This window comes from Danio rerio, chromosome 5 (genome assembly GCF_052040795.2).
Source record: "Danio rerio strain M-AB ecotype USA chromosome 5, GRCz13ab, whole genome shotgun sequence".
In the NCBI taxonomy this organism is placed as follows: Eukaryota; Metazoa; Chordata; class Actinopteri; order Cypriniformes; family Danionidae; genus Danio; species Danio rerio.
In genome coordinates, this window is record NC_141025.1 from 71,646,875 (window position 1) to 71,658,883 (window position 12,009).

A 12,009-nucleotide genomic window follows, 5' to 3' on the forward strand; every position below is an offset into this window, starting at 1 on the left:
TTTTGCAATTCTTTTTTTCTCTTTTTAAATTAGCAATAACACAATGACTGTAATGTATACACACTCACCGGCCACTTTTGTTTTGTCCAACTGCCTGTTAACTCAAATTTCTAATCAGCAAAACACATATCAAAAAGACAAACGAATACATAGACTAAATATTACTTTATAATAAATTAAAACAAGTTATTTGGTGTTTGCAATTTTACTTTAAACATTAGGATTTCAATTAAGATTTATTCAGATAAATACATTAAGCAAATTCATTCATTCATTCATTTTCTTTTCGACTTAGTCTCTTTATAAATCAGGGGTCACTACAGCGGAATGAACCACCAACTTATCCAGCATATGTTTTACACAGCGTATGCCCTTCCAGCTGCAACCCATCACTGGGAGACAGAAAGATCAAGATCCTATAACGGAATTCAAAAGCATAAATAAACAGAGAAAAAAAAAAGAATCACAAAGCTGCTAATTTATAGATATATTTTGCAGTGCAGGGTACAAGTTTGTCTTTGTTTGAATAAAAGACAATATATATATATATATATATATATATATATATATATATATATATATATATATATATATATATATTGAAATATATATATATATATATATATATATTGAAATATATATATATTAAAATGAATATATATATATATATATATATATATATATATATATATATATATATATATATATATATGTGTGAACAAAGTATGAAATTGTGATTAGACCACTTCAATGTCATTTATAAATGTAATCTATCTATCTATCTATCTATCTATCTATCTATCTATCTATCTATCTATCTATCTATCTATCTATCTATCTATCTATCTATCTATCAATTCCTTTGCATTAAAGCAGGTGCACAGTGAGTGTGCTTTGTTTATCCTGCTTTTGGGCTGTAATGAGGCGGCATGTGGACGCGCGTCTCATGTATCCAAGCGGCTGGAATGTCTATTTATAGCGTAACTGGAATTAGAAGTCGCAACACTAAGAACGGAGCAAGACATGATCCGGGAATGGACACGGTAGAGCGTCTCTCTCCGCGCACAACAGGACAGTAAACGCAGACGGTGGTCGGACGAAATCAAGATGCCTGCGAACCAGACTCGATCCAGGGCGAGGGAGCGGAACAATGTGCTCAACAGACCCGAGTTTATGTCTTTAAATCAGCCGATAAAGAGCGGCGGCGGCGGCGGCGGTGAATCTCGCGGTACCGCGCGCAGGCCGTCGCAGAGACAACAGCAAAATCAGCAGCAGCAAGGTGATAATCCGCAGCCCGAGAACAACAAAGACAAGAAGGAGCTGCCAGAAGAAGACTGCATGCAGCTAAACCCCTCATTCAAAGGCATCGCCATGAACTCTCTTCTGGCCATTGATATCTGCATGTCTAAACGGCTCGGTGTGTGCGCGCACCCCTCGTCGTCGTGGGGAAGCGTGCGCTCCATGGTCAAGCTGCTCGCGCTCACTGGACACGGCATCCCGTGGGTCTTCGGCACCATTGTGTGCCTTATGAGAAGCAACACGTTGGCAGGGCAAGAGGTTTTGGTCAATTTGCTGCTAGGTGAGTTGTTTTGTGAGAACGAGTTAAGACGGGTGATCTTTCAAAGGGATAGTTCACCCAAAATTGAAAATGTACTCACCCTATGGTAGTACTAAGGCTTTTTGAGTTTCACAAAAGAAGTTATTTTGAAGAAAGCTAACAAAAAAACTGTACCCGCTGACTTCCATATTGATGGTTTTATATTTGCATATTCGTTCAGTGAAAGCTTCATACATTTGTTTACCATGGTACTTTGAATATTCGGACTGAAATCGCATGCATTACTTCAAAACAACATTAGCACTATTTAATTGACTGTAAACAATGTTGTGTACTTTGATAGTCGTTGGCTGATAATATGATTTCACTGTTTAGAATTCGCAATTAATACTTTTCTGAAATTATTTTATTTAGGAGATAGTGTGAACATAAAACCAACTTCTCAAAGACATCCATAGTACAAAAACAAACTGAGGTAAAGTTGGTTTTATATTTTCACATTTGAGCTTCCACATTCCAAATATAATTTCAGAAAAGTATTCTTTGGAAATTCGCAGTGGTGGAAAGAGTATATAAAATCATACTTGTGTGTATCAAAATTTAGTGCAAGTAAAGTATCGGTTGTAATTATTACTCAAAGTATGAGTTAAAAGTAGCCCTTTCAATAGTACTCAAGGGTAGTGAGTATTGAATTGAACTGTAAAAAGCTGATGCATTTACATGTAATTTGTGGATGTTTGTAAACGTAACATTCTGTAGTGCATCGAGTTATTGCCCAGCAGGCACACAACGTCATGAGACGTCAATATCAGGTTAGATTAAGGTTGTGATGTCAGGTGACCAAAATTCATTGTCTATCCAGCATCTAAGGACGATCTTACTTTGATGTCCAATAACAACATCAAATGATGTTGATATTTGGTTGCTTTTAGGTTGTGTTGGAAAGTGACCAAAATCCAACATCGAGCCAACATCTTAAACCAATTAATGACATATTGACGTCAAAGACTGACATTTATTCATCAGGTATATGGCAACCAAAATCCAACATCTGATAGACGTCACAGTGGTAACATCCACACAACGTCAAGCTGTAACATCATTAGACATTGATATTTGCTTGATTTTAAGTTGGACATTGTCGTCGGCCTGACGATTTTCATTTCCAAACAAAACGCAACGTTCCCACGACGTTGGGGTACAACGTCAATCTGACGTCATGTTGATGTCCTGTGCCTGCTGGGTGTTTACAGCCATTTTGGTCATCATACAGTAAACATCCGTCACTTTCTCATCAGTGACATGCATCTAAACAGTCTCTGGGTCAAAGCGTGTAAAGATTTTGGACATCTTCTTGGACACTTTTAATGTTTCCAAACAGTTTGCTGCATTTATAAATCGCCCATGTCTTGAGGTAGTTCATTATGATGCGATTTACCTTCTATGTGTGGTTTGATTGGACAGGAATCACAGGACTGATTTTTCTAATTTGCATAGACAAGAACAAAGAAAGTAGTGACTGCAGGTTGAAGGACAGTAGTGGAGAACGAGACTGAACAACAATGAAGACGCGCCAAACACAAAAGAAAACGCTCCCGGAGTTTGACATCATCTACCCATGACATTTTCACTATGCTGCGTTCTGAAATGATTCCTCACAGCAAACGTAAACAATCAGTAGCGGCAATATTGGCAAGTCTCAATAATAAAACTAGGAAGACATTTCCCCGCGGTCATTCGAATTGTTGCATGGATTGCGTCACCAAATTCAGAGCTCCTATTGGTTCTTGGATTGACGCTCATCGCAGCTGTTGTCACAAAGCAGGAAAGTGTCTGAAATCTTCTGAGTTCTGACACTGCCAGAACTTAATCGGAGGGAAAATCTGATCCCAACAGACACTAATGCCTAGTTCAGACTGAGTGATTTTAGCCCCGATTTTGGCTCGCCGACAGGTTTTGAGAAATCGCCGACAAATGCCTAAAATCACAGGTAAATCGGTGCTCGAGCACGTGAGTGACAATCACACAGTATGAACTGAGAGAATCGCCGATGAGTCGCAGATGCCTGCTAGATATTTGGCGTGCTAAATATCTAGAGCTGTCGGCGATTCAAATCATGCCGTGTGAATTGAGTTTTGACTGAAAATAACATCAGCGATCGCCTACAGCCAATGAGAGAGCGGCATTCACTTGCGTGTGTGTGTATACCTATGGTGTATACCTGCTGCAGGCCAGCAGGAGGCTGGGGGAGAAGTTAAAAGCGCTCTTTTTCAGTTTATTTGGACCCACGAAATGGAGGAAAAACTAGTGGAGGGTTGACAGGACTCAGGAGCAACCGTGTCTGTTTGACGTTTCATACAGAAAGAAATTAGTTTATTTGCAACGTTGAGGAGAAATGGCTAATTGCCTTTAAACCCAGGTGAGCAAATATGTACATTTTCTACCCCATTAAAAGCTTCTTTCTCATTATGTAGTTAATAACAAAAGATATACAACGTGTTTTTGGCTGTGTTTGGACGAAGTTGTCGAAATGTCATGCAATGTGAAAGTCCGTCGCCGATCCATCTTGCAGTGTAAACAAAGCAGCGACGAAACGCTAGCCCAGATAGTCATGCAGTGTGAAAACATCTGTGACACGACTATTAAAATCATGCAGTCTGAACTCGGCATAAGCGGCTGTCTGTGAACATGTCAAACCCATGATCAAAGACCACAGATTTTAGCAGAGGATTTCAGAAAACTTTTTGGATTTCCCAAATTTGTCTGATGACCAAATTTTTGCTGAAATCTCATAGTGTGAGCAGGGCTTCAGTAAATTACGATTCCTGAGAAAAACCACTCAATTAGAGTAATTTGAGTATTTGTAATTTTTACTTTACATCACTGGAAATTCGAAATGGGAAAATCATATTAGCAGCCAATGAGCATTAGAGCACAACATTGTTGACGATCAATTAAATAGTGCTAATGTTGTTTTGAAGTGATTTCAGCCCCAGGATTCAAAGTTGGATGTCACAAATTGTCACTGGTCAAAAATAAACAAATGTGCGAATATTAAACCAAATTTACCCCAATCAAAACAAACATGGAAGTTAAGGATTCCGACATTTATCTTTTTTTTTTTAGTCCAGAAGAGGAAAGTAGCTAATGAACGTTTGAAACAAGTAAAGGGTTGGGTAAATTATTGGGTGAACTCTCTCTTTAAGAAGAAACAAAACATTAGAAATCATCACAGAAGTTTTAATGGTTTCCACTACAAATATCATTAAAAGCATTACAAACCATCAAATTTAGTACACCCTAATGGTTCCTAATGTGGTCAGCACATATTCCATTAAAATTTATTGGCAAAAAAGAAAGAAAGAATAAAATAGCAGTCCAGTAAAGACCCAGTGGAGCAATATGGCTTGCATTAAAACCAAAACAATGTCCTTTCTATCCATTCAAACGTCTGTGATGGTTTCTCCTGATTTTTTCCTTCAGCAGAGTAAACATTACTATTTTGGTCCCACACTTGCTGCTGTAATTGAGTAATGTCTGCCTCTGAACCAATACAAAGCTCTCCTCACGAAAACGAGTCTTGCTTTTATAAGTCTGCCAATAAAATCAAGTTTAATTTGGTCACACAACTTTACCAAATGAACCATTTTATCTGCTGTACGACAAAACAAGAGTTACTACGCTTTTATTATAATAAAACTATGGTCGATTTTGGTGAGGATCTTTTTTAGTCTCTAACAAGGAGTAAAATTCTATGCTTGTTACTGACATTGATGCTTTAAAATGGTAGCTGAAAAAACTGTTGTTATAACTTGATTTGTATTTGTAAAGTTCAGATATGATGCACATTTTTGGACTTAACCATTTACATTGAATTCGAATCCATTATGTTCATATCTGAGAATGAAAACATGAGCAAGACCTTAAGGAAGGCTGTGATTGTGTTCGGATTTGGATTTGAAAGCGCATCTCCAGCAGCTTGTGAGGATGCTGCTGGGTTTGTAGGTCAGTGGATGAGGGAATATGAGGATATGTGATCTCACCGACAGACATGTGACTACTGCAGGCTGACATACGGAAAACTTTTTTTTTTTTACTTTTAAATAATAATATTATTAATTTGATTTCACTATTTATTAAAAGAAACATTTCAAACCCAACACTATTTTCTAATCATGAACTCAAACCTAATGCCATTCCAGAAGTATGAGATTATTTCTTAAGTAAAATATTTCAGCAATGTATGTCTATCCATACATGATACTGGAAAAATATGAAATATGCAATGTTGTTGTTGAATACTGCAATAACAATTTTCCTTACAATAAATTTTTATTAGCTATGTTTCTAAATAATGTATTAATTTAGTGATAATAAAATAAACTGATAAAATATATATTTTTTCAGATCTAATTATTTCAAATTTAGACTAAACAACTGTGTTGAGAAGCAAACATTTAGGGCCCTATTATACACTTGGCGCAATAAGGTGTAAGACTTGTTTGCCACGATTTGTTGCTATTTTCAGACCAGCACAACCCTAATTTTCACGTTTTGCACCACGTAGTTTAAACAGCAAATTTATTTGCGGCACTTTGTGGAGTCATGGGCATGTTGGTATAAAATAGAGGTTTGTTAAGGCGCAAGCGTTGCTATCTACGTTGAGAAACTGTAACAGACAGCGCGATTGGCCAAATAAAAGCTGGTCTAAATTCCAGTGCAGAGATTGTTAGTTAAGCGCCTGTGCATGTCCAAAACTCTTACACATAGCTTAATGTGTAATACACAAATATCTTCAAATATGAAAAAGAATTAAAGGATTAAAATGTTACAAAATTTTTTATTTTTTACACAAATATAAAAACCACCGCCTCCATGCCTTCTTCATGTCTGTGGTTTTTCAATTTATTCACTATTTGCATTCATATAATGCTATTATTATTATTATATGCATGTTTATATTTGTTTTAATAAAAACAAGTTAAGATTTTTCATCTGTTGGGTTTTAAAGACTTCGCATCATAATATGGGGCATAAAAATAGGACGTGTGAATGGATATAACTCAGTTCTTTGACACACTTCACTACATTATTAGTTTATTGAAAATTAGACTGTATTTAGAAATAGTTCTGAAACAAATCGACAATTAGTATTTATTTTCAGCTCTGGGTTCACCTTTAAGCCGCTCCAGCCAATAGCTGAATAACAACTACTGGGAAGGCGGGGCTAGCAAGGCCCCATCTGATTTGTCAAATTTACATAAGCAATCATTGCATTAAAAAAATGTAATTTATCACACTTGTCAGCGATATGTGTGTTGCATATACTATTATCGCGATATTGTTCCAAAACATATCTAACTGTCACTGTTCTGTTACTTGACCATTGATATCTGTGATCAGTCTTTTGCCGTCAGTCTGACCGTCTGGTTACACGAGACAAGATGTTGACAGCTTCTGAACAGATTTGAATCTGTGGCATAATGGTGGTCTCACATTAATGATATTTCTGCTAAATAAAGATAGGCTCATCGTCTTTTCAATAGTGTATCAATATAAGAAGCACAACTGAATGTGCAATATCACAGGAGTAGCAGTGCGATATGACTGTATATCAGCACTGGAGGGAGGCATGTGTTGGCTCGAGGCCGTAGGCCCAGTGACTCTAGCTCCATTGCTAAATGGCTAACATGGATTTTATAAAGAGGATAGCTGTGTTTATGTGCTTTTATGAAGGCTGTAAAACAGCTTCAATTCATTTGGAGGCGTGTCTGAGTCCACTAGATATTTTCAGAGGTGCACCCAGCTCTATGAGTTCATCATCTCCTCCAGAAACTTAACCTGGATGATGGAAGCTTTCAGCAGTGCTTCTGAATGAGCCAAGCCCAGTTTGATGAGGTGTGGTTGGTGTCAACAGGATAATTCGCCCTCAGGACACCAACAACAGGCCCTATGTCATAATCACGCCCCTACAAGAGCAAGCGCCTGAATGGTTAACACGCCGCAAATGTACGCTGAAGTTCAGATTTTCCAACTCATGTGATTCACGGGATAAGCGCATCAATCGCACAAAATGCCCAACTCGCGCCGCTTCATTTGCGTGAATCTTGGCATTCACACCGTCTCATTCGCGCGTATTACGCCACAGGATGTCTATTCACGGCTTTGCATTGACTTTCATGTGAAACACTCGCACTTATCGTTTGATCCACGTCTGGTGTGAACGCAGCATTAGTGTCCCAACAGTTACGAAAAATCAAACCCAGAGCGATTAAAATCATTTTGTAGGAGGAACTACTTTCTTTAGCCATTTATTCACATTTGCAGCTGGCTGTCAGAACAGCAGAAACCGTTGCTACTTCACACGTCACTTTAGAGCTAGTATTTGATTCTCTAGCGTAATGTCTAAAATTATGACAAAACAGGTGATTTTGCTTTGCACATTATAAGATTATAAGGCTGAACGGCATGAAATGCCATCAGTCTACAGTGATTTCTCAGTATTTCTCCGTTGCAATAGGAAGATCACAATAATTAACCCTGAAAAAGGGTTAAAAAGCAAAGCAAATACTACTAGATTACTATGGTATAAATACTGCACTACAACATAGAAAAGAGAGAGATCGACTTAAAATGTCACTTACCTGTTTTATAATGATTTGATCAGCTGTAGTTTGATATTTACAGGGAGTTTTTCTCCCCTAAGGACTTATCATGCAGTCTCTGTCGCCATCTTGTGACGGGACATCAACCATCTTTGTTCTGCTCAGTATGATAGGCTGATGCACGCGCTGAATAAAATAATTACTGAATAATTAAAATAGGCATTATTCTTATAAATAAACTGCTTATTTGCAATCTAAACAACTACATTCTTGCCTGAAAAAGCCTCAAAAGTGCATTATGTTGTCCAACAGCTGCAATATTTGTCAAACTGTAGTGAGTTTATTGATCTGCTGTCACTCTATGGGAGCGGAGTAATACACAAGGGTGAAGAGGCTGTAGGAGTGCTGCTATTGCAGAATATCGCCGATCAGATTCGAGAACCAGAGAGAACTTTTATATAAGAAAAAAATACCTCACTTTAAAACCCGACAGCTTTCTGCTAGGATGGCAAATTCACATGACCAGCTTAAACATAAACAAGATCTGCATGGAAAACCGTTGTGAAAAGCGTTATGGCTTAAAATCATGGCAGGAAAACATACCTATTCTAGATTTTTGTAAATGGTAGCTAATTATTGCAAAATGACAGCATTTTTCATTAACATTTCATTAAATGTGCTTGCTTTATAGCTCTCCTGCTGGATGTGATGACCGTATCAGGCATGCAGAAATTGGTGAAGCGTAAAGGCCCATGGGAAATGCCCCCTGGCTTCTTCGACTACCTGGCCATGGACATCTATTCCTTCCCAGCGGCTCATGCGAGCCGAGCAGTCATGGTGTCGAAATTCCTGCTAGCGCACTTGGTGCTCGCAGTCCCTCTGCGCATTTTGCTAGTGTTGTGGGCTATCCTGGTCGGCATATCCCGTGTGCTGCTGGGCCGCCACCATCTGACAGACGTCGGCTGCGGCTTCGCCTTGGGATTCCTCCATTATAGTTTAGTGGAGATGGTATGGCTGTCCTCCAACACCTGCCAGACTCTAATATCCATTGGAACGTTCAACTGGAGCCCCCTTTACTGATCGCTGCGTGTCTTTTGAAGGATTTCAAAAGTCGCTGCATGTTTGTTTTTTGTTAAGTGCCCTCCACCTATACTGAAAAGTGCATGATAGATACATGTACTTTTTAAAAAACGTTATTCAAAGCAGCACACACGCACACACACACACACACATGCATACACACGCATAAGCTCAATTTCTTGTTCCATTTCTGCCAAAGCAATATAAAGTTTGGAGGAATGCTTTGGGAAAGCATTGGGTGTACAGTTGATCCTTTCGCTTTAGAAGAAAGGATGTTAATGCAAGAATGTTTCTTTGTTTTTTTATATTGCTAACATTGATTAAGGCCATTTGGGTATGTGTGATTTTTATTGGTCGGCTGTTGGATTTTATTGATCACGGTAAGCGAGCGAAACGTTTGCTCAGGGACTTTTATCAAGCAGCAAAAGGAGTCGTTTTCAGTTTTCTATTTTCTTGGAATCGTACGTAATATTTACAGCGTGTTGGAGAGAAACGTTGTAAATGAAACCACCGTTTTGAGACTTTTTGGACTGGTTTGGTTGCCTTGAGTTTGAATTCAGAAGTACTGACAGTTCACGATACTCTTGATTGCGTCACGTTTATACGAATAAAATGACTTAAGCATTCGTACTGTACATTTCAAGCACATCTTGTTTCCAACAGAAATTGAGTTGCTGTTTATATGAAACTGTATGTTGTATGGAAGCCCCAGATGTGTCGTTTTAATTCCATCTCACACCAAAACGTAACTTTTTGATTAGGTGGCTAACTTGTTTGAGTTTGTACGATATCATTTGTAAATTTTAGTATGATTTGCTCATCTACAAATAGCTATGTTTCCATCCACCTGTTTTTGTGCGCATTTTGGATATGCACATAAATAACGGTTGATGCTCATCAATTTTGAAAATGTGCATAAAAACGTATGCGCATAACTAAGTAGGATAAACTTTTTATTAAATAAGAAAAGATTTGGATGAACTACAATGGAAATACTTTTACTGAACAAATTCGAGTTCTTCGCATTAAAAAGTCATGTGATTTTGTTACAAGAGATCATGTGACGATACAAATGTGTGTGAATGGACAAACCAGCAGGTTGAGCAAATTGTTAAACATCTGAAATGTTGTTTTGGTTTTTCTAAAATGCCGTAACCTTTTTAGTATTAGTGTTATTATATTATCAATTACCTCTATAATTGTCAAGAGCGTCTGTTCTCAACGTCTCACATTTTCAAACGCCACCACGCATTCATTGTGTGGCATCGTCTTCTGAGGGCGCAGGTCATTTATTAAATATGGAAAAGATTGACGCAGCTTCTCCTACCACAGTAAATTCAGTATTTACTTATGATATTTGGTCCCAGTTTATCAAGAAGTGACGATTTTGTTTTCTTTGACTCATTGGACGGAAACGCTGCTTTATTCGCACGTCTTTTATGCGATATTCCAGTTTGCATCTTTGGATGGAAACATGACTAATGACAGTAGGGTTTGGTGCCACGCCTCCTTTTAAAAATAGTAAATTTTCCTACGACTGAACTCGTATGAATTTGTACGAATTAGCCACTAAACTGACAAAACGTAAAACAGTTACGTTTCCTTGTGAGATCAGGCTGGCCAATTTGTATGGATTCCACAGCAGTTGTTATGTGTTTGGGCCTTCCGTAAAATAAAAATACCTTAAATGAATTTGATACATGATTGTTGTCAACCAAAAGTCTTGTAGTGCTGTACAGAAAAAAAGGCATAAATGATATAACACATAAGTTCAATGAGTTGTATCTTTTATCATTGTCTTTTCTTCACGACACTGATTGGTTAATAACCTTAAAATGTATGTATCTGCCCCCTGTTTATTTTCCCCCAATATCTGTTTAACGGAATCTAAACATTTCTAAACAAAATTGTTTTAATAAATAACTGAGTTCTTTTATCTTTGCCATGGTGACAGTCAGGGGCGGATATAGTGATTTTGGGGCCCTAAGCCATTTCAGCCACGGGGCCCAAGTCCTGAAATGCACTTTTTCTACTCGTATTAAATTTTTATTTATATTGCTTTTTTTATATCACTCAATTTTTTTTCGACAATTAAAGTAAATGCAATCTCTACATTTTAAATGATTAGTTTTCTTTAAATCAATTTCCAACTAAAAATAATTAATATATATATTTTTTAGAAATTTGACTGCTGGACTGCTTCATGATGGATATTTTATTTTGTGATAATAATAATAGGTATCACTTTACAATAAGGTTGTATTAGTTAATGTTAGTTAATCTATTTACTAACATGAACAGACAATGAACAATTCATTTATCACAGCATTTGCTCATGTTGGTTAATGCAAATACAGTTGCTCATTGTTAGTTCATGTTAACTCAAGGTGCATTTATTACTGTTAACAAGTGTGAATTTAGATTTTAGTAAATGTTGAACTATGATTAATAAATGCCCTGACAAGTACTGTTCATACTTAGTTCATGTTAGTAAACGCATTAACTATTGAAACCTTACTGTAAAGTGTGACCTAATAAGAATATTGCATAACATTACATTATTATAATAATATTATATTCGATTGTGTGCTAAATAATATTAAATTTAGCTAAAATTGTATTTGTTTAACTCTCACCATACAAAATATGGTAGAAAACGATGTTAGATATATAGTTTATAGGTCTAATTTATACTTCTAGATATTTATTGGGGGTCCCCAGATTTCTTAGGCCTCAAAGTGGCCGCTTACCTTGCTGTTAAATCCG

The 12,009-nt window shown here is 37.1% G+C and overlaps 1 protein-coding gene across 1 annotated transcript; it reads left to right on the forward strand.

Annotated features, from left to right (window-relative positions):
* Positions 1-1,002: 1,002 nt before the first annotated feature.
* On the forward strand, positions 1,003-11,009 carry plpp7a (phospholipid phosphatase 7a (inactive)). Its single transcript, NM_205660.2, is given in 2 exon segments — positions 1,003-1,579; positions 8,855-11,009. Coding segments are annotated over 2 exon segments (861 nt in total). The 5' UTR covers positions 1,003-1,107; the 3' UTR covers positions 9,244-11,009.
* Positions 11,010-12,009: the final 1,000 nt, after the last annotated feature.